Below are 23,417 nucleotides of genomic sequence, written 5' to 3' on the forward strand. Positions count from 1 at the left end.
GTGGATATTTGGGAATCCTCATTTGCGTAACCATAAGAGTAATGTGTGTAGGAGCAAGGCCATTCAGGGCTTAATTTAAAGAATATGGGAAGTTCTAGAATCAGGGCGCAGACTACAGTGGTGGGCCCCTTTCTACTCAAGGTCATGGAATACATAAATAAGATCAGTGGTTGAATCTTTGGCCTCATACTACTGCATAAACTTGGGCAAGTTATTTAACCCCTCTTATCCTCTGTTTTCCAATTTAAAAAATGGAAATAGTAATTCTGCTGCTTATAATTGTGGGTACGATTAAAATAATGAATGTAATTCACTATGTGCTCTGTTTGTCACATGGTAAGTTACAAATGGTAGTTATTATTATCTCTCCAATATGTGATATGTAAGAATAAGGCAATATATGCCTAGAATAGCAAAATAAAGCAGGAATTCAGGGGAGCAATTGAGCACATAGGATGGATTGGTGTAGGAAGCTGAGAAAAGCTTTCACAGTGGTTTGTAGCATTTAATATATTCACAAAACAAACCATCAGCTATGTATGGCTGTCACCTCTCTAAGTAGAGGGACAGTGCCATTGGAGATCCCACTGTGAGAGAAGACCAGGCAGGAGTCCTAAGCAATGATACACCAGACCTAATGGCAATTATGAAGATAATTGTGTGGGGCAAGAATGTGACCAAGTCCCACACAATGTGAAGGGCCTTCTACCTGTCCCAACTATCATCTCTGAATAGCACAGCCATTAAGGGCCCATCTCAATCTGTATTTGGGGAGGAAACAGACCTTTTAAATCTTCACTAGTTCAGAGAGTGACATTGGTGAATATGTACCAAATTCAGAGAAATCTTGACATTTTGAATGTCTCTTCCCTTGTGTTCCCAATTGTTTTCATCTGAAGTCTTGGAATCCCCCCAGGGCATTGGAATCACCCCACCTCCCAGGTGCCTTGCCTAAGGTCTGCCCTCAGTGACTAGTTTTAAATATTGATTTTCATTTGCTCAGCTCCAGCTGCTGCCCACGAAGTGACTATATCTCTGAGACCTTCTCTCTTCCCCTTGAGCTGGACTATCTGACTTTGAGGAAATGGGGAGAAGAGGGTTTAACAACTCCATTATGTTCAGAGAGAAAGAGGGTTAAAGTCTAATGGTCATTAGCATATACTGTGCCAGCTGCCTCTTCTGTTACTTGTTCAGTAATTCCCATAACAGTTGGTCCTAATGGAGCAGATTATTGTTGTTATTTTATTTCATGAAGATCACCTACTGCATAAAAACAAAGAGGAAAGGAAGAAAGGAATGTGGCCAAGAGTAGGCATTGAGTGTTACCCAGCTGGGTTATTTCTTTATTGGCTTCATGCTTGGCTTGTGAAGATTTGCAGGGCTGGTGCACAAAGCACATGGAGGCAGCCTGTCTCATGCAGCTCTGCTGTGGGTTTGCTGAGACAGCGACCTGGGGTGCTTTTGCTTTTGTGTGGACTCTTTTATCTCCTAGCCTGCCTGTCACACATTCATGCATGTGTATGCACACACATAACCACACACGTGGTTATTGGTATTGTCTTAACACAACACCGATTGGGGTTCCATCATAATGTCTGACTAGGCAGCAGCGTCTCAGAACATGGTTAAGTCTACATCTAGAGGGATGCGAAGACTTCAGCTTTGCCCCTGTCACCTGATTCCTCACTGCTGCCAGCTCTGCAGGGGCTAAGCCACTCTTTGGAATTAGGGGATCTATTAGGGTCGCCTTGGACCTAGAAAACTCAGCCCATAACAAGTTGCTTCTCTCTCACCCTACTTTTCTCAGCGCCAGTTGGCCTTAGCATTCTCATTAAACGATAGACAGGTCAAATCAAAGGACAGGTCACTGAAGCTGCTAATGATTAGACAGCTCTGAGCAACTTATGAGCAAATGCACTCCTTTGCTCTGGGACAGAAAAGTGAAGGCTCTGAGGCAAGAAAAATCCCAAGAACCAAAAAAGCAGCTCTATAAAAAGAATTTGAAAGAGAACAACTTGAAATAGCCCAGTCTGACTCCAGCACGCTAGCCTCCGGCCACTTCCCTGTAGGGCTTCAGGCTGTCATTAGATGAAACTCCCGAAGTCTCATGAAGAAACTGAAGACAAACTTTCCAAATTAAAGACATAGATAGTGATCAAACCTAACAGAATTAAAACTTTTAGACATAGAAACAAAAAAGTAAAGCTATACAGTTGAGTTTCCTCCTGAAAAAACTCCAGGTTCTTGACTTCTTTGTTTGAAAGGGCCCGCAAATGTCAATCTGCCTGACCTGGAAGATCCTTATTAGAAATTGCCTCTTGCTTATGGAAAATTGCCTGGTCCCTACCTTTACCCAACAAATTACATTTTAATGAGAGAGGAATTGGAGGGACATCCTATTTCTTTCCTAAGGTTTGGATACTTGATATAGAAGAATGGTGAAGAGGTTTTGAAGCAGCTCACTACAGCAGGCTACAGTGGCATCATGCCCCAGTGAGAGGCTAACCAGGCAGGTGGGTCTGTCCCCTGCCAGTGGGATGTGCAATTCACACCAGAAGCCCCAGAGGACATACTGAAACCTCTTAATTAACGTGGTGGCCCATGGCAACTGAAAGGCATTTCCACACGATTAAAGACTTCTGAAAGCCCCCAAGGGGAGGTAATGTTCCTAATAATTTATAAATTGAACTCTGTACTTAATATGCTTAAAGTGTTTCTCTCGTCTTCCAATTTGGAAGGAGATGGGCAGGGGATAATGGATTTCTATTCACCAGCCATCACAGAAAAGAGAATTTGCCGGAAGCACAAACCAAGGAGCTTTCTCTTCTAGTTTAGGTGATGCCTTCTGGCAGTAAAAGGAGCCTCAAGGTCAAGAACTTGTTACTACAATTTCAATGACATCATCTGATTTCAAAGGCCTTATTGTACCTTTGGAGAAGTGGGTAGGTTGGCTTATGGGGACTCCATGGCCTACCTTGAAAGGAGAGGTTCCATTATTTCCTTGGTCTGCAGTTTCTGGCTTTACTGGACAGGAATTGCTCACAGACATGTTCTCTACCATCAGTTTACCTGTTTCGAGTTATTTCCAGTTCTCCGGGGACCAGTGTTACACTCAGGACATGTTCAGGTTGGAAGATTCAGTGTCTTTCTTTCAGTCACTTCATTTGATAGATAAAGGCCTCAGGTAGATTCAGAAAGTTATGCATCATCATTCCACTGGTTAGCCCTGCTGTTTTATTGGTGATGTTCATGTTATTAGTAATTTGGGTCTGATTTTCCATTGGGCTCATAGAAACACAAGGATGGACGAGACTTTGAAAAGTCACCTATCTACCTCATCCATTCCTTACCCCTGGTCCATTTGAATGTAGATTAGAATATGACCAGCATTGCCCATGTAGGCTTTAGTTTTTCTCCTCTTAGTCTGTTTCCTTTGAAAGCCAGAGGCAGATGTGAGTTATCATGGTCATACATGAGAGGGGACCTGTGCCCAGACCTTCAGGTTTGTTAATTGGGAGAAATAGTTGACATGAGCCACCAAACTTGTCTATTTGAATCTTATTTTGTTAGCCACCCTTTAATTTCCTTTTGAATATCAGTGGAATTCAGTATGTCCAGTTGTCTTGAGGGATAATTAATTATGTCTCAGATTCACTCTTCTGGTTCCTCCTAGGGTGAAACTAAGCTTTGAAATGTGAGCTGATTAATTGGCTGTAGTCCCTTGACAGATGGTAGCTGGAAACAAAAATCTCAGCTTTTCCATTTCTTTGCCAAGGGTTCACAAAATCCAGGTGATATCCCAAGTGTTGATGATATTGATAGATCCAGATTCTTTATTTTGAGATCTCTGGATCATATGACACTGATTTGGGGTAAGAGAAGGATTCCACTTACCCCTGAGATGTTACCTAGAGTGCCATCTAGTCCAAGATCTCTTTACCTATCCCAGTTTCTTCTCTTGGAAGAAGAGTAATGACTGCCTATTTCTAGCCCCTGTGAGCTGTTTTTATCTTCTTTTGTGCCTGCATTTACCTTTAAAAATGAGAAATACAGATTACTTCCTCTAACTCCAATGTAAACTCCACGAGATCAGGAACTATACCTGTATTAGTCTGGCAGAATCCCTAAAACAGTGACCACTAGCAAAATGCCTTGCTAAAGTGAGTAGATACTTGTTGAATGATTGAGGAATGAATTGAATGAATGAGTCACATAAGCAACTGACTTATATAAGCTTTGCTTGCAGGCCCATAGAAGATGTCCATATTGAAATATACTCAAAATTTGCCTCTACTTCTCTCCTTCCTTCCGTCTCTTTCTTTTACAATTATTGAACACCTGCTATGTGCCATACACTGGGCTTAACCTTGGACCTTGGGGGCTCCTCCCATGAAGTCTAAAACTTAGATGAGATTGACAAGCAAATCAAAGGTAAATGTCCTTGTGGTTAGAGTCATATGGAGGATTCTATGGGAAGTTCACCTAGATTAGGGAAACATTTTCTGAGATGTCACTAAATTCACTTTGAAGGACAAGGAGGAGTTAACTAAGGTAGGGAGGGAAGTGTGACACATACCCAGAACCAATACACAGGTCAGATAATGAGACCGCCTTGTGGTTGACCTACATGACTGGGCTAAGCATAGAAGGGATATCTGCCAAGCATGTTCTATCCCTGGGCAATCACCATCGGTGTTATAGAAAAGATTCTAAAATCTGCAAATTACCTGACAAACCTCATGCTATTCTCTAGGGTAAGTGCCAAAAATGTCAGTGTCATAATAAAATAAAAGCCGATGTCATTTGTTTGATCTCTGTTAAAGCCAGTAGAAACGATTTATTGATTTTTAAAGAAAACATATTTTTAAATGCCACTTTTTTTTTGCAAGCAACTTGTTAATAGATGTGGAGTTCTCATATACCCCAAATGCACTTCTAGTTATAAAATGTTCACAGTTTTGAGGAAAATCAATAGAATAATCAGAAAACTCATTGGAAAGATGAACAAAGAGCAAAATAATTTCATATCATGCAGTCAGTGTTATTTTTTAAAATATATTTTTATTGATTTGAGAGAGAGAGGGAGAGAGAAACATTGATCCGTTGCTTCCTGCATGCCCCCTACTGGGGATCAAATCTGAAACCTGGACATGTGCCCTGACTGGGAATTGAGCCTGTTACCTCTCAGTGCATGGGACAGCACTCAACCAACTGAGCCACACTGGCAAGGGGTATTTTTTTAAGATTCATAGTTTGCAACTTGTTTCACTTGGATCCAGATGTTTCTTAGTTTTGTTTTCTTAATGCCATAAAAGCAAACTAAGACACATAAATGAAGAATATGCTCCAAACACAGCTAAGGTAATACAGAAACTCAGAGCCAGGGTCGCGTGTGTGAAGAACTCTTGGCCCTTTCTGTAGATCCATTATGTTGTCATGTGCTCATGCTCATATCAGGTGGAAGTCTGTTTGGGGTTGAAAGCATGGAGCTCCCAACAGACTTGGCTTTTGTCAGACAAGAAGATATGGGCAATTTGCCTTTCTTTCTTCGACTTGGTTATCAGGAAACTCCTAGCTACAGCTCTTGGCCCAGGCTTTCTTTCCATTCCACTTGCCCCACCTCTTTGTTTCATTAGCTGATTTGAAAGAAAATCCTAGAGCATATGTGTTTTTTCACTGAAACTGCTAAAAATCCTCTGTGGAAGTAGATCACAAGTAATGATAATATCAAAAACTATAGTTTATCACAGGACTGTAAAAGTAATCACAGGTGAACACTGGATTTCCAAGTTGTCTCTGTAGAAAGTGATCAAGGAGGCTACACCTGTGCCTTTTCCTAGTATAGTAGAGAGCATGTGTGTGTATGTGTATGTTTATCCTACCTATGACTTTCTCTCTGGATAGGGCAGATAAGCAATTCAGAGGAATCTGTGTGTGGTGATTTTACAAATCATTATAAAATACTAGAGGCCTGGTGCATGAAATTCGTGCGCAGGCGGGGGTGGGGGGGAGGTGTCCCTCAGCCCAGCCTGCACCCTCTCCAATCTGGGACATTCCTCTCACAATCCAGGACTGCTGGCTCCCAACCACTCACCCGCCTGCCTGCCTGATTGCCCCTAACCACTCCCCTGCCAGCCTGATGGACGCCTAACTGCCCTCCCCTGGCAGCCTGGTCACCCCTAACTGCCCTCCCCTGCCGGCATGGTCTCCCACAACTGCCCTCCCCTGCAGGCCTGGTTGCCCTCAGCTTCCCTCCCCTGCTGGCCTGGTCACCCCAAACTGCCCGCCCCTGCAGGCCTGGTCCCCCCCAACTGCCCTCTCCTGCAGGCCTTGTCCCTCCCAGCTGCCCTCCTCTGCAAGCCTGGTCACCCTGAACTGCCCTCCCCTGCAGGCCTGGTTGCTCCCAACTGCCCTCCCCTGCAGGCCAGGTTGCCCCTAACTGCCCTCCCCTGCCGGCCCAGTCACCCCTAACTACCCTCCCCTGCAGGCCTGGTCACCCCCAACTACGCTCCCCTGCAGGTCTGGTTCCCCCCAACTGCCCTCCCCTGCAGGCCTGTGTCACCCCCCGAACTGTCCTCCCCTGCAGGCCTGATCGCCCCCAACTGCCCTCCCTTGCAGGCCTGGTCCCTCCCAACTGCCCTCCCCTGCTGGCCTGATCGCCCACAACTGCCCTCCCCTGCCGGCCATCTTGTGGTGGCCATCTTGTGTGTTAGAGTGATGGTCAATTTGCATATTACCTCTTTATTATTATATAGAATTAGTATCAAATTATATAGTAATATCACATAGCATTATGTATATGTATTATCCTATATAATAAAAGCCCAGCGACCAAATGCAGAATGACCACTCGACCAGAAACTGTGACATGCACTGACCACCAGGGGGCAGACACTCCACGCAGGAGCTTCCCCCTGGTGGCCAGTGTGCTCTCACAGTGGAGGAACTGCTCAGCTCACCAAGATGAGAGGCGCTTCCACAGTGGGAGCAGCTGCTCAGAGGGCAGGTCCACAGCCACTTGGCTGACCTGGATGAGCGGCGTTTCCACAGCAGGCCAATCCCCGCAGGCCACGCTCCCACCAGTGCATGAATCCCGTGCACTGGTCCTCTAGAGTATGTAATAATCCACAATTAATAAGTTATATCAAAATGTTGTGGCACCTGCCACAAATCTGGATTCTAGAAGCAGAGAAACTACTCCACGACATCAGTGAGTACCTGAGAATCCTTCCTCCAGGACCTGTGCTGTTTCACCTGGTGTCTGGAACTCATTCTTGGTAACTGATTATTAAAGAGTTGGGATCATCAGGAATCACTCACTCTGAGCTTAGGAAATGTTTAGCAAGTTAGAGATGCTAAATACACTGGTTTAGCCTCATGCAAATGTATGTTCTAGCTCCCTTTAAGTCATCATGTTTTTTACAAAATAAACAAACTAGTCCTGAGTGCCTAGGCCAGCCTTGGGCAAACTACGGCCCACGGGCCGGATCCGGCTGTTCTATCCGGTTCTCTTGCTCTCCCCTCAGCTCCTTTACTTTGAATTTATATTAGTTCACACAAACACTCCATCCATGCTTTTGTTCCGGCCCTCCGGTCCAGTTTAAGAACCCATTGTGGCCCTCGAGTCAAAAAGTTTGCCCACCCTTGGCCTAGGCGTACACGTGGAAATGGGAATTTCACATTAACCTAACAAAACAGTCCGTCCCATGAAAGAGCAGTGAACGAGAATCTGGGTCTAGAGCCAGTTGGCACTGTCTAGCTTTGTCGTTTCTCTGGGCCTTGTTCCTTCATCAGAAAAGGGGGAACTGAACCTAGAGAGTTTCAGTGCGTCTCACAGTTGAACCAGAACACAGATTTCTTTGTTGAAATTCAACTAAGTTGAGGGCCTAATGGTTTCCTCAGGCAGGGAGTGATGTGTGACCTGAAAATGGGAGTGTGGATTTCCCACTACCGATGGGTCTTGGGTGGAACACCTCTTGGGTGCTTATTCCAAGGACGTGTGTTGATGACAGTGCTGTCTGAACCACAGTCAGCTGGATGGGCACTTTGAATAACTCCTCTTTTCCTTGAAGAAGTGAGGATAGATGTTGGAGGAATTAGGATTGTGAGATATATGCTAGGAATGAAGCTCATTCAGGATGACTGTGGTCATGTGGGTTGGAGTGGGGGCTCTGAAGTGGCAGTCTCTTTGTTCCCATTTCAGTCCTAGTCATATGCTGTGTGACTTTGGGCAAGTTGGGTTTTATGGTGTGTTTTTCTCTCTGTGCCTTAGCCTTTTCAAATGTAAAATAGGGAACATGTAATCTAAATAAATAGTTTAACTCTACCCCTTAGAGTTAAAAGTGTGAAGCAATTAAAACAAATGTCTGATACATGGTAAGACCACAAAGTAGACAACTGTTCTCTTTTTATCCCTGCACTAGAGGCCCAATCGTGTAAGGGGCTTGGCCCTCACAGCCCCAGCCAGCCCTCGCAGCCCCTTGCAGCCTCAGCTGGCCCTTGAAGCCCCGGCTTTGTTGGGAAGGTCGTCCGGATGGATGTCCGGATGGTCGTTCTGCTGTTTGGTCTAATTAGCGTATTATCTCTTTATTATATAGGATAATATCAGGAAAGAACCTAATACTGATCTTCCAGCCCTGAAAGTAGAATTAGGGGGAGGGGGGACGAGTGGAAGGGGCTCCTGAAACTTCTGTGTTAGCAGGAAAGACAGTGTTTAAACCATTCTTCAGAGATGGATGTTTATGCTACTCTTAGAGCTCTTTAGGGAATGAAATTACCTCTCGCTTGCACAGACCTAATTCAGTGTCTGACAACTTTTCTCACTCTCCAAGTTTTTCTTCCTGTGTGGCTTAGTTACCTATTGTTGCAGTTTCAGTTTGGGGTGAAGGAAAGGATATGGGTCTGACTCTGAGACACGGGGTTGGTCTGCGGAAAACCTATTGAGCTGGACTCAGCATTCCCTTCTCGGCAAACGGGTGCGGGCTCAGATGCGGCACTTTCGAAGCCCCAAAGGCTCTGTGTGCACGTCTGCAGGACCCCGGAGGGAGGGTGGAGGACAGGGCAGCAGGGAGTCAGCAAGGAGCCAGGATTTGGGGCTATGGACTCTCACCCCAGCCATAACCTGAGCAGCTTCATGTTTTTGCTTGCTCTGTACTTGCGTAAGAGATTTCACCAGGAGAAGGAGTTCCACAGATAAAAGAGACATTTGAAAGCCTGGAGGCCCCAATAAGCCACCTGGTGTGACCTTTCACTTGGCAGCTACTCCGTTGCTTCTTATCTCAGCTCCTCTGTACTGCCTGTTCAAAAGTGGCAACATCGTGTGTGCAATGTGTGTGTGTGTGTGTGTGTGTGTGTGTTTTGTGTACGTTTTTGTGTGTTTGTGTTTATGTGTGTATTTTGTGAATGTTTGTGTATGTGTGTTTGTGTTGTGAATGTTTGTGTGTATTTTTATATGTGTATGTGTGTGTATGTGTGTGTTGGTGTGTTTGTGTGTGTGTGTGTGCATGCACATGCTTCTTTGCTCACAGTGATGATAGAAGAGGGAGGGTAAATGGGAAGATTTACGTGGAGAGAAACTTTATAAATCCAAGACATAATGATTATGAGATTGGAAAAAGCCCCCTTTAAGAAGTATGGGGAAATAATATTGACTCAGCCTGTGGGGTTTTCATTTCCAGCCTGTATGATGGGGCTGCAGTGATTGAAGCCCAAGATTGATCAAGAGAGGAGCCATGTGACATACCCCCACCTAATGAAATAGGTTTGGAGGGACATGGACCAAATAAAGGAGTGGTTACAGTTGTACATAGGACAATTTATGTCCTCTGGGCGCTGAGCAGCACAGGCTTGCCAGACTTTCCCTCCCAGCCCTGTTCTGGGTAGGTGTCCAGGGAGGGGCTCGATCTAAGAGCAGTGCATCCTTATCTCTGACAAACTCACAGCTCCTGGTATTTAAGTTATGGCCTCAGAGGGTAGACTTGGAGCATAAGGTTCAGAAGAAAGCTCTCCTGCCAGCCTGACTCCAGGGTAGGAGTCTCGGTCTCTTCCCTGGAGACGCACTGAGAATGGGAGCATCACTCTGGCCAGTGGGAGTGGGAGAAGGCTATCTCCCAGGGCAGTGGTGACCCAAAAGTCATGTCAGGTGGTCAGTTTCCTGCGCACACTTGGATAGAAACTTCCCTTTAGATTGGTCCATGGTCTTCCCTGCTGGGCAGTCACTTTGATGGAAATACTTAAGGTTAGGCTGAAGATGGCCTTGATTCTGTGGATACACTCTGTTGGGCACTTTACACTATTACCTAACTTAGTCCTGACCACCACCCTGTGAGGGTGTCACTTCTCCATCACACAGATTGGGAACCTGAGGTTTCGAATTTAGAGGACTCACTGATCATTGGTGGAGCCAGAGTAAATATCTGTACAGGATTGATTTTCAGATGTGAGAGAGGGAGAAACCAGATCCCCTCACATTGCTAAAGGAATTGGTCTGAAAGTAGCTTTGCATGGATCAGATTTGCCTTAACAGACTAACCCTACCCCTTATTTCTGAAGCTGAAACTCAGACATATACAATCACAAAGATGTCTTTATTCAATTTGTTTGGAAGCAACTGTGGAACACTTGAAATGATGCACTGGTCATCCTAGTCCCATCTTTCTTTCACCTCAAACACAAGTTACAGCAGACTGTTCCTTTTTTGCTAAGTGACACTTGTTACAAGTGCTTCTTGCACCTGAATGAATGAACTAATGAGTGACTGGTGGTGGTAGCAGAGGGGAGATGCCTCTCTGAGGGATGAGCTCACCATCCCCCGCCTCCATCTGCTTTCCTCTCTCCAGGGTGGCATGATCGCATTGCTGCTGTCCATCTTGTGCCTGGTGATGATCCTGTACACTCGCCGCCGCTGGTGTAAACGCCGCCGGGTCCCCCAGCCCCAGAAGAGTGCCAGTGCTGAGGCAGCCAATGAGATCCACTACATCCCCTCTGTGCTGATTGGTGGGCATGGGCGGGAGAGTCTGCGCAATGCCCGCGTGCAGGGCCACAACTCCAGTGGCACGCTGAGCATCCGGGAGACACCCATCCTGGATGGCTATGAGTATGACATCACCGACCTACGCCACCACCTGCAGAGGGAATGCATGAATGGAGGGGAGGACTTTGCCAGCCAGGTCACCCGCACCCTCGACTCCCTGCAGGGCTGCAACGAGAAGGCCAGCATGGACCTCACACCAGGTGGGAACTCCTTGAGAATATGGGTTAGATCCGTGGTCGGCAAACTGCGGCTCGCGAGCCACATGCGGCTCTCTGGCCCCTTGAGTGTGGCTCTTCCACAAAATACCACGGCCTGGGCGAGTCTATTTTGAAGAAGCGGCGTTAGAAGAAGTTTAAGTTTAAAAAATTTGGCTCTCAAAAGAAATTTCAGTCGTTGTACTGTTGATATTTGGCTCTGTTGACTAATGAGTTTGCCGACCACTGGGTTAGATCATCAGTGTCTCAGATTCCACATAGTACCTGGCCATCAAGTAGCCCTGTGCTGCTCAGGGGTTACAAAGTCAGCTGCTTTCAGAAAGCAAGCAGATCGCACAAATGTGTGAATGAGTTGGATATCAGACAATAGGGACTGGTGCAGACTGTGGTGATGAGAAGCCATGTTCTGGGTGAATACACTCAAATCACATTCTATAGTCTGTATCTAGTTAAAGGGCCACACTTGGTGTCCCTATCCACACAGAATTAGTTTAATTGAACTTTCAGTTGGAATCACTTTTCCTTCACTCTTTTCACAACTTTGTGGTCTCCTAGAAATCAGAGTATTTCCGTCTCTGCCAACCTCTCACTTGAAAGGTTCCTTATTTTAATTCTGTGAAAACTCCACTTCCTTGGTTTATGCAGATTCCCTCGCTCTCACTTTCTCTGACCTTCTCTCTCAAAGTTCTTGCCTTGACTTTTTTTTACACAGGGAGTGACAATGCCAAGCTGTCGCTGATGAACAAGTACAAAGATAACATCATCGCCACCAGCCCCGTGGACTCCAACCACCAGCAGGCCACACTGCTCTCGCACACCTCCAGCAGCCAGAGGAAGCGGATAAACAACAAGGCGCGAGGTACCTGGTCTGAGGTTGGGGCGTGCAGGTAGACTCCTTCGTATTGGTGGAGGCAGGGCCCTTAATATCCTCGACCACCACTCTCATGTAATCTTTTCTGGAGGACTGTTGAGTATGAGTTACCAAAAAACCCAAATAATATACAAACCTGATGCCCAAGTAATTTCATCAACAAGAATTTACCCTTGGGAAATAATTGGACAAATATGCATAAATGGGTGTCAAAGGCTCTTTATCACATTGTTTAAAAGAGAGGAAAATTGGAAATAGCTTCAGTGTCTATCAAGAGGGAACTGGTTAACCACCTGCACACTGTCTCCTATCCAGTGGCCAACCACGCAGCCATTTACGACAATAGAGATCTGTACCTGTTAATATGGAAAGTTGGCCTCTCATCTATTACATGGGGAAAAATGAGGTCATAAAAGAGAAGGTGCAGGAGAGAAAAAGATGGCGGCTGGCAGGACAGAGGTGAGGGAGAGGAAGTGAGAGAGTGAGGGTATGACAGGAGAGTGTGTGGATGTGCATGGTGTGTGTGTGAGTGTGAGTGAGGGAAAGTTAAATCTCGCAGGAGCAGCAGGGGCTGGCAGACAGTCTCTCCTTGACGAGGAGAGACTACCACCACTGCAGGCACTCCCTGCATGGCAGGACTCCAGCAAGGAGCCCATGCCATCTTGAAGGGGAGAATGGCCTTTTTTAGGAACTCATCAACACCACCAACCAGACAGGCTTTGGAACTGCTCCGCAACCCAGCAGCCACTCCAGCCAAAATCCTGCTACCCCACCCGCAGACCCGCAGACCCGCAGACCCTGGGACCTCCACCTCCGAAGGTGCACTGCTCGGCAGCAGTAAGTGCAACCTCCCCCTCCCCAGCGGCAGAACTCCGGATTCACGAGTATCCAGCCCTGCAGGTGGATTCGCGCGTTTCCAGCTGCGCAGGGCACTCCACTCCTTAGGCAGCAATTGGGAGCCTCTGAGAGCCCCCGAGGGTGTGATTCTGCACTGACAAGGGCGTGCAGCCCCGCAGTAGAAATTCTGAATTCTCTCTTCCTGGATAATTGCCCACATTCACCCCAGCGACTCAACCTGCAGTGCCAGGACCCCTCAGGATGCATCAGAACTCTGCACCCGGCAAGCGCACCTCCACAGAGGCGAAGTTCCAACAGGCAGGCACCCTGAGCCCATCTACCTACAGGGCGCTAGTGGGAGCCACTGTGAGCTCTCCCTGGGTGCGATCTTGAACAAGCGGGGGCACACTCCCCCCCAGCAGTAGAAGTTTTGTATTTACTCATCCTGGATACCAGCCCATAGGCGCCTCAATTGCGTGGCTACACTGCCAGGGCCCTTCAGAGTCCTTCAGTGTGCCTCGCTGGCAAACGTACCACGGGTGCTCCTGTGAGCCGCCACTGGGAGTAAGCGCCTATCCGCCACAGGTGCAGCAGCAAAAGCTGTGTCTGCCCACCCCAATACTGCAGAACTCTGGGCACCACAGTCACACCTTTCCAGAGTGCAGGCCCCCTGAGCCCCATTATCACAACAGATGGTTCCTGGGTGCCACTCTGAGTCCCCGCTGGGCACGCGTGATTTCAATTAAGGGTGCAAGACAGCAAAAATTGGGACACTCCCCTCCACAGCGGCTGACTTCTAGACACCACAGTTGTGCCTCTCAAGCTCGTAGGCCTACATCAAGAGAACCCAAATAGCTCAAGTAGGGAGCTACACTAGATTAACAAGCCCAGGAGAATTGAGAGATTACACCAGTAGCACCATCCCCAAAAGAACCTGGGGAGCAAAGCAATTGCATCTACAATTAAAACATTACAGGAAAACATGGGAAGACAAAAAAAGCAATCCCCAAAGGAAAGAAAAAGAGGAACCACCAGAAAGGGAGTTAAATGAATTCGAGGCTAGCAGCTTATCAGAGATAGAATTCAGAGTAATGATTGTAAGGATGTTTAAACGAATGGATGACAAATACAACTCAATGACAAATACACACAACTCGAGAACTATAAGGAGCTGAATGAGAATGTCACCAACATGAAAAGAAACCAAGAGGAGATGAAGAACGACATAGCTGCAATAAAGAACGCAATGGAAGGCCTAAACAGTAGACTAGAAGAAGCTGAGGACCACATCAGCGAATTAGAAGACAAGGTAGGAAAAAACACACAGACACAGCAGCAACTGGAAAGAAGACTTAAAAAGCAAGAGGAGAGCCTAAGGGAGCTTTGGGACAACACAAAACGAAACAACATTCGCTTAGTAGCGATACCAGAAGGAAAGGAAGAGAAGCAAGGAATAGAAAACCTGTTTGAAGAAATAATGACAGAAAACTTCCCTGATATTGGCAAGAAAAAAACTATGCAAGTCCAAGAAGTAAATAGAGTCCCAAACAAGTTGAACCCCAAAAGACCGACACCAAGACACATCATAATTAGATTGGCGAAAACCAACGACAAAGTAAGAATCTTAAAGGCTGCCAGAGAGAGACAGAAAGTTACTTACAAGGGATCTCCTATCAGAATATCAACTGATTTCTCAACAGAAACACACCAGGCCAGAAGGGAATGGAATGAAATATACAAAGTGATGCAAAGCAAGGGACTGAATCCAAGAATACTATACCCGGCAAGGCTATCATTCAAAATTGAAGGTGGAATCAGGAGCTTCACAGACAAAAAAAGGGCTAAGAGAGTTTATCACTACCAAGCCAGCAACGCAAGAAATGCTAAGGGACTGCTGTAAAAAGAAGAAAGAGAAAGGCAAGAAGAAATACAAACACTAAGGAAAAATATGACAACAAACATGTACTTGTCAATAATAACATTAAACATAAATGGATTAAATGCACCAATCAAAAGACATAGGGTAGCTGAATGGATAAGAAAACATGACCCATATATTTGCTGTCTACAAGAGACTCACCTCAGAGCAAAGGATTCACACAGACTGAGAGCAAAGGGATGGAAAAACATTTTTCAGGCAAATGGAAATGAGAAAAAAGCTGGGGTTGTGATACTTATATCTGATAAAATAGACCTCAAAGTAAAGGCCATAATAAGAGATAGGGAAGGCCACTACATAATAGTAAAGGGAACAATTCAACAAGAAGATATAACACTGGTAAACATATATGCACCCAATGCAGGAGCACCCAAATAAAAAAATCTCCTGGAAGATATCAAGGGAGAGATCGACAACAATAGCATCATAGTTGGAGACTTTAATACACCACTGACATCACTGGATAAATCCTCTAGACAAAAACATCAGCAAAGAAACAGCAATTCTAAATGACACACTAGATCAGATGGACCTAATTGACATCTTCAGAGCATTTCACTCCAAAGCCACAGAATATACGTTCTTCTAAAGTGCACATGGGACATTTTCAAAAATAGACCACATATTGGGTCACAAGCGAAGTCTCCCCAAATTCAAGAAGATTGAAATTATATCAAGCATTTTCTCAGACCACAATGGTATAATATTAGAAATAAACTACAATGAAAACATTCCAAAAAATTCAAACACTTGGAAGTTGAATAGCATGCTACTAAACAATGATTGGGTTACCAATGAGATCAAAGAAGAAATTAAAAACCTCCTGGAGACTAATAACAATAAAAACACAACATTGCAAATCCTATGGGACACAATGAAAGCGGTCCTGAGAGGGAAGTTTATAGCTCTACAGGCCTACCTCAAAAAACAAGAAAAAATGGTAATAAATCATCTAACTCAACAACTCAAAGAATTAGAAAGAGAGCAACAAGAAAAGCCCACAGTGAGAAGAAGGAAGGAAATGATAAAGATCAGAGCAGAAATGAATGACATAGAAACAAAAAAAAAAAAAACAATTCAAAAGATCAATGAAACCAAGAGCTGGTTCTTCGAAAGGATAAACAAGATTGATGAACCTCTAGCCAGGCTCACCAAGAAGCAAAGAGAGAGGACCCAAATAAACAAAATCAGAAATGAAAGAGGTGAAATAACAACAGACCCCACAGAAACACAAAGGATTGTTAAAAAATACTGTGAACAACTCTATTCTAATAAACTAGACAACCTGGAGGAAATGGACACATTCCTAGAAAAATACAACCTTCCAAAACTCAAATCAGGAAGATTCTAAAAATCTCATTAGGCTGATAACTATGGAAGAAATTGAAGCAGTCATCAAAAAGCTTCCAGCAAACCAAAGCCCAGGGCCAGATGGCTTCACAGGGGAGTTTTACCAAACAGTCAAGGAAGAATTAAAACCTATCCTCAGACTATTCCAGAAAATTCAAGAGGAAGGAACACTTCCAAGCTCCTTCTATGAAGCCAGCATCACCCTAATACCAAAACCAGATAAAGATAACACAATGAAAGAGAATTACAGGCCAATATCCCTCGTCAACATAGATGCCAAAATCCTCAACAAAATTCTAGCAAATCGAATCCAGCAGTACATCAGAAAAATCATACACCATGACCAATTAGGATTTATCCCAGGGATGCAAGGATGGTACATTATCCGCAAGTCAATAAACGTGATACATCACATAAACAAATTGAGAGATAAAAACCACATAGTAATATCGATTGATGCAGAAAAAGCATTTGACAAAATCCAACACCCATTTTTGATAAAAACTCTCAGCAAGGTGGGAATAGAAGGATCATACCTCAACATCATAAAAGCCATATATGACAAACCTACATCCAACATCATACTCAGTGGGCAAAAACTAAAACCATTTCCCCTAAAAACAGGAACAAGACAGGGATGCCCACTCTCACCACTCCTGTTCAAAATAGTGCTGGAAGTACGAGCTATTGCGATCAGACAAGAAGAAGAAATAAAAGGCATCCAAATTGGAAAAGAAGAAGTAAAACTGTCCTTATTCGCAGATGACATGATACTGTACATAGAAAACCCTAAAGACTCCATCAAAAAATTATTAGACTTAATAAATGAATTCCGCAATGTAGCAGGATACAAAATTAACGCCAAGAAATCTATGGCATTTCTATACACCAATAATGAACTTACAGAAAGAGAGACTAAAAAAGCAATCCCATTTTCCATCGTACCAAAAAAATTCAGATACCTAGGAATAAACTTAACTAAGGAGATAAAAGACCTATACGTGGAAAACTACACGACACTGAAAAAAAAAGAGATAGAGGAAGACATAAACAGATGGAAGAACATACCATGTTCATGGATTGGTAGAATCAACATCATCAAAATGTCCATACTACCCAAAGCAATCTATAAATTCAATGCACTTCCCATTAAAATACCAATGGCATATTTCACAGACCTAGAATGAACCTTCAGAAAATTCATCTGGAATAAAAAAAGACCCCGAATAGCTGCAGCATTTCTGAGAAAGAAGAACAAAGTAGGGGGGATCTCAATATCAGATATCAAGCTGTATTTCAAAGCCACTGTTCTTAAAACAGCCTGGTACTGGCACAAGAACAGACATATAGATCAGTGGAATAGAATAGAGAACCCAGAAATCGACCCAAACCACTATGCCCAATTAATATTTGACAAAGGAGGCATGAACATACAATGGAGTCAAGACAGTCTCTTCAACAAATGGTGTTGGGAAAATTGGACAGATACATGCAAAAAAATGAAACTAGATCACCAACTTTCACCGTGCACAAGAATAAACTCAAAATGGATAAAGGACTTAAACATAAGACAGGAAATCACAAAAATACTAGAGGAATCCACAGGCAGAAAAATCTCAGACATATGCTGAAGGAACTTCTTCACTGATACTGCTCCTAGGGCAATGGAAACTAAAGAGAAAATAAACAAATGGGACTACATCAAAATAAAAAGCTTTTGCACAGCAAAGGAAACCATCAATAAAACAACAAGAAAGCCCACTGCATGGGAGAACATATTTGCCAATGATATCAGCGATAAGGGTTTAATCTCCAACATTTACAGAGAACTCATACAACTTAACAAAAAGAAGATAAACAACCCAATCAAAAAATGGGCAACTGATCTAAATAGACACTTTTCAAAAGAAGACAGAAGGAAGGCCAAGAGACATATGAAAACCTGCTCAAAGTCACTAATCATCAGAGAGATGCAAATCAATACAACAATGCGGTACCATCTTACACCTGTCAGAATGGTTATCATCAACAAACAACAAATGGAGAGGATGCGGAGAAAAAGGAACCCTCATGCACTGCTGGTGGGAATGCAGACTGGCGCAGCCACTTTGGAAAACAGTATGGAGTTTCCTCAAAAAACTAAAAATGGAACTCCCATTTGACCCAGTGATCCCACTTCTAGGAATATATCCCAAGAAACTAGAAACATGAATCAGAAAGGATATATGCACCCCTATGTTCATAGCAGCACAATTCACCATAGCTAAGATTTGGAAACAGCTTAAATGCCCATCAGCAGATGAGTGGATTAAAAAACTGTGGTACATCTACACAACGGAATACTACGCTGCGGTAAAAAAGAAGGAGTTCCTACCATTTGCAACAACATGGATGGAGATGGAGACCATTATGCTAAGTGATATAAGCCAGGCAGAGAAAGATTAATATCACATGATCTCACTCATTTGTGGAATATAATGTATGGCATAGACTGATGAACAAGAACAGATCCAGAGACTGAGAAACGTCGATCAGAACCTCAAACCTCAGGGAAGGAGGGGGTCGGTGGTAGTAAGGGGGAGAGATCAAGGGACTTGTGTGCATGCATATGAGCCTAATCAATGGACACAGACAACAGGAGGGTGGGGCATGAGTGGGGGGTGGAGGGTAATGGAATAAGGACACATACGTAAAAAAATAATAGTAAAAAAAAAAATAGAAAAGAAATTGTGAGGTAACCAGAAAAAAAAAAAAGGAGAAGGTGCAGCGGAATGCCATTTTTAAGGGTAGATTTAATAATGTTCATCTGTTTTTGTATCAGGAAAGGCAGAGAGTATATACATCAAATGTTAGAAACTGATATACATCAGTTTTGCTCTGATTTAAAAGATTTAGAGGACATCAGGGTTGTTCCCTTTACATATTTTGTGTTTTTTCTTTATTATCTTCTCCTTGCACATTGAATATATATAAATTCTAGAACCAGAAAAAATATAATATCCTATAGATATTAAGGCTTCTAGACATATGCCCCTTAAGGCATAAATCCAGTCTCATATCAACCAGAAGCCTGACCTGGAATGAGGGAAGTTTCCCTTTCTTCCTTCTCCACCCACCATCTATGCGGGCCTGCCCAGCAGGTAGCCGTCAGCAATAGCCCTCCTTGGTAGGAGCACGGGCTGGGTGGAGGTAGGGCTTTAGTGATTGGTGTCATATAAAAGTTGATTTCTCCAATAAATCTGTATCTCATGAAGCTCCAATTCCCATGGCTACTCCTCCCAGATTGTCAGTCAACCTGCTCTCATTTTTATTGATTTTTATCTTGAACTTGCCCAATGATGTGGTGCCCTGAAGACAAGACTGAAGATGTTCTTTGCCATGGTCCTGTTCATTACAGCTGGTTCCGCCTTCCTGAACCCTGAAGGGGATTCTGGCACAGAGACAGAAAACGACCCCCAGCTGACCTTCTATACTGACCCCTCACGGAGCCGGAGACGCAGTCGAGGTAGGAAGCATGGAGGGATGAAGTAGAGGGAGAGGAGCTCTGGGAAGGGGAGGGCAGGGAGCTGCAGAGGTGCTGGTTTGGGTTGTGGGCTCACTGCTCCAAAGCCAGTTTGCGGGAATGATTCTTGAACTCTAAGTGGTGCTGTGTCCTAAGGAAGAAAGAAGAGCCTAGAGTGGACTGTTCCAGAGACTCATCTCTCCCAGATAATGGCACTCTCAAACAGGTTTCCAAGTTGTTTGAAAGGCTATTTCTTGGTCAGAAGACTCTCAATTCCTTCTGGAAGCCTCAGGAGTCTCATATTTTGCTGTTTAGAGACAGGAAATAAAGTTGATAAAGTGTGTTATATGTGAAAAAATGGACAGGATATGTACCCTTGCTTATCCAGCCACACTGGCCTTGGGATTGGGTGAGACAGGGATAGGGGTGGGCAGGGTAATTAAGGAACAATTTATGGCCTAAAATATGTGTGTAATGGTATTTGCCCTTCAATCCCCTCCCCAGTGGAATCACCGGAGCCTATGCCTCCAGTTCCCTTCTCTCCCCTGGCAGGGTCCAGGTTAGTTCATTTATTCTGCTCAGCATTGATAGGGTTGTCCCTCCATGCACCCACTGCCTGTGTGACTCCACCCTGATGTTTAATGGCTTCAGGTGTGGCTACTGCATCTGTGGCTGCTACTTCTTATGACTTGTGGGCATCATCATCCTCACTGAGAGAGGTCTGGGTTCAAGCACCAATCAGCTCCATTTACTTGCTGTGTGATATTGGATAAGGACAACAATTCCTCTGAGCCTCAGTTTCCTCACATATTAAATGGGTTAACAACAGGGCAATCGTCATGATTGAATTATATCAAAACGTGCTTTTTTTGCTGACTGGCAAAGGACTATGAAATTCCTATTGTTGTTGCTGTTAGAATTCTCAACGGGGCAGCCTCAGGTTCCCACAGCACTCCATCTTAAAGAACTTTGGACAGGGGTCCATTGAGATACCATGGAGGATATTTGAGTAACATCACATTATATTATGCCCGATTGAATTTTCCCCAACCAAAAACCAATGCCCTCCTGCCACCACTTGAGTTCCTTTTGTACTGAGGGCACTTTGCCCAGAGATTGGAGAAAGCCCTTTTAAGTCCTCAGCTCCAGTTTCCATAGGCTTTGCAGCTATCAGTATAAAACTTCTTCCTAACATTTTTCTCAAGAGATCGATGGGGCTCTGGGCAATGCAATGTCTGATGCCCCAGTGTCCCTGAGGATAGAATGGGGGCCCTCTGGTCCTCCTTACATATTTATATACAAGAAATAGTCAACCTGGGCTCGTCAGCCCAGGCCATACCAAAGCAGGATGTGTTCTGCTTTAATAAAATTCTGTTTGAGGAAAACCATAGGAATGAATTAGAGTGAGCTTCTCTGCAGCACAAGACGACTACTTTTAAATACCAAGCTCTTCTAGCACATCAACTATTTATTGCTGCTAACTAGACTGTAAGCTTCTTAGGGATGGGCATGCCTAATTTATTTTACCAAAGTGCCTAGTGGAGGATTTGGCCTGTGATAGATGCTTGAAAGTGTTTGTTCAATTGAACTGGATACATCAATCAGGCCAGCAAGAAATTTCATAACCTACCTGCCATGGGTCAAGCTGTGTGATAGGTGGTAGAAACATGAAAACATGGCACGGTGATAAGTCTTAATTTAATAATATAAATAAAGGAAAATGAATACTCAGAAGTGAGAACAGTACATTCTACCTGGCAGCAATTTGAGGCAAAAAAAAAAAAAAATGAAAAGGAGAAAATAATTGCTCCTGGGTTGTATACAATATAAAGAATTTATGGAAAGAGGAGAATCTATGGTAAGGGCATTCCAATAGAGGAAAGTGGCGTATAAAAAGCCTTAAAGGTACAAAAGAACAGGGTATTTTCAAGCAAGTGGAAGTACTTCAGTATGGCAGCTGTAACCCAGGATATGAATATACAACAGGGAAACAGGCTGGCTAACTCAGGATCACCACTCATATGCCATGCTACCAAGTCTGCCCTGCTTCTGGTGGTCCTAGGAATGACTGGAGATTTTGAAGTTAGATGGATGATAGGTTGATGAAACAGAAGAACTAGAGAGACAAGAAGATGTTTTGCCAATTCCTGCCATCACAGGAGAGCAGTGGCAAGTGGCCATAACAGTGATAACACTGTGTGAGAAGAGCTGTAACAGCAGGGTGCACCGAGGGCTAGAGGAGCAACAAGGAATGAGTGAGAATTTGTTCTTAAACATTTCAGGGAAGTGTTTACAGGGAGCTGTTGTTCGAGCTGAGACTGAAGAGTAGGTGTAGACCAGGCTGACAAGGTGATGAAATGGCATTCTATGGGGGAGGAAGTGACATGTGTAAAGTCACAGAGACATAAACGATAAGGGTCTAGTTGGAGAGAAGTGACCAGTTTATTAGAGTGAAGCTCATGGTGCAGGTCTGTGGTTTGCTCAGGAAGGACGGCTGGAAGGTCAAAAGAAAGCCCATGGCCTTGACTACAGGACTTGGACCCGACCTGTCAGCTGGAGTCATTAAGGCTTTAAAGAGCACTGCCCTGTCCTCTGCTGATGGAGGGTCCCTCTAGGGCAGCCTGGAGGGGTACGTAAGAATGGGGGAGGTTGAGGCAGGGAGGTGAGGCGAGTGGATGGCTATTGCCATTGCCCAGGTGTGAGGTGATAAGTATAAGCAGGGAGGGAGCAATGGGGACGAAGGAAAGTCTGAACACAAAATGAAAAATGATTTAGTGTCATTGGTGGTGGGGAGGGTGGGAAGAGTTGGACATGAAAGAGTACTAGGACTTGAGAAACCAAGTACATGACAGTGCCATTGGCTGGGCAATGAAGCAGGAAGGGGAACAAGGGTGAAGGGAAGTGGAGAGTCCAGTTTGGGATTTGCACTTGAGTGCCCGAGGGACATGCTGGGAGTAGTTCTGCTACTCAGCCTGGTTTGGGCTGGAATCCAAATTTGTAAGTAAGTGTGGGGAAATAGACTCCATGCTCAAAGACTAGTAGCTTAAGTAGAATATCTCCAGGTAGCCAGGGACAGAGGATCCAGAGGCTTCCTGCTTTTCCCCAACCCCGGAGTCTCTGCCTCCCAGCCCCTGCCAGCACACCCACGTAGGGAACCTGCTCCCATAAAGGATGGTGCAGCCACGGACCCAGAGATCGGGCTGTTGCTAGGGCTTAGACTCAATTGGGCCTGTGCTCTGTTCTGGCTCCGCTCCTAGTAGCAGCTTGACCCTGGACCTGCCCTATGGCCTCTCTAACTTACTGTTCCTCTGCGGCGCTGCCTCATGAGATCGTCATTGTCAAGTAATATGAGCCACAAGGCCCTGGGCCCTGGTCTCTGACACTTAATATACTTCATTAGTGTTAACTGTCACTATGAGGTTAATCTCGTTGAGACCTGTTTTTCTTACCTGTAAAGTGGGTAGTGACTGTGCGCACATAGATTTATTGTAAGGAAGTATATATTCAAAATTTCAAAAAGTATATAAAACAGCATATTCTCAGATATCACAGATGCTTTTTATTTCTATCCGTAATAAATATTAACACAGACCACAAGACAAGTCCAAAGGACCGACATATTTTGTTGGCAACTCCCCTTGCTTTCTTCCTTTCCCACATCTGTTCTGCCT

The 23,417-nt window shown here is 44.5% G+C and overlaps 1 protein-coding gene across 4 annotated transcripts in view; it reads left to right on the forward strand.

Moving 5' to 3' along the window:
• Positions 1-23,417, forward strand: part of ASTN1 (astrotactin 1) — a 289,500-nt gene that overhangs the window by 124,473 nt on the left and 141,610 nt on the right. For all 4 annotated transcript variants that reach the window (XM_080647395.1, XM_080647393.1, XM_080647392.1 and 1 more), the window contains exons 3-5: positions 10,839-11,232; positions 11,960-12,106; positions 19,642-19,749. In XM_080647395.1, coding sequence (XP_080503521.1) covers positions 10,839-11,232; positions 11,960-12,106; positions 19,642-19,749 — 649 coding nt within the window. The remainder of the gene's footprint in view (positions 1-10,838; positions 11,233-11,959; positions 12,107-19,641; positions 19,750-23,417) is intronic.

This window comes from Plecotus auritus (genome assembly GCF_963455305.1).
Source record: "Plecotus auritus genome assembly, chromosome: 12".
Taxonomy (NCBI): domain Eukaryota; kingdom Metazoa; phylum Chordata; class Mammalia; order Chiroptera; family Vespertilionidae; genus Plecotus; species Plecotus auritus.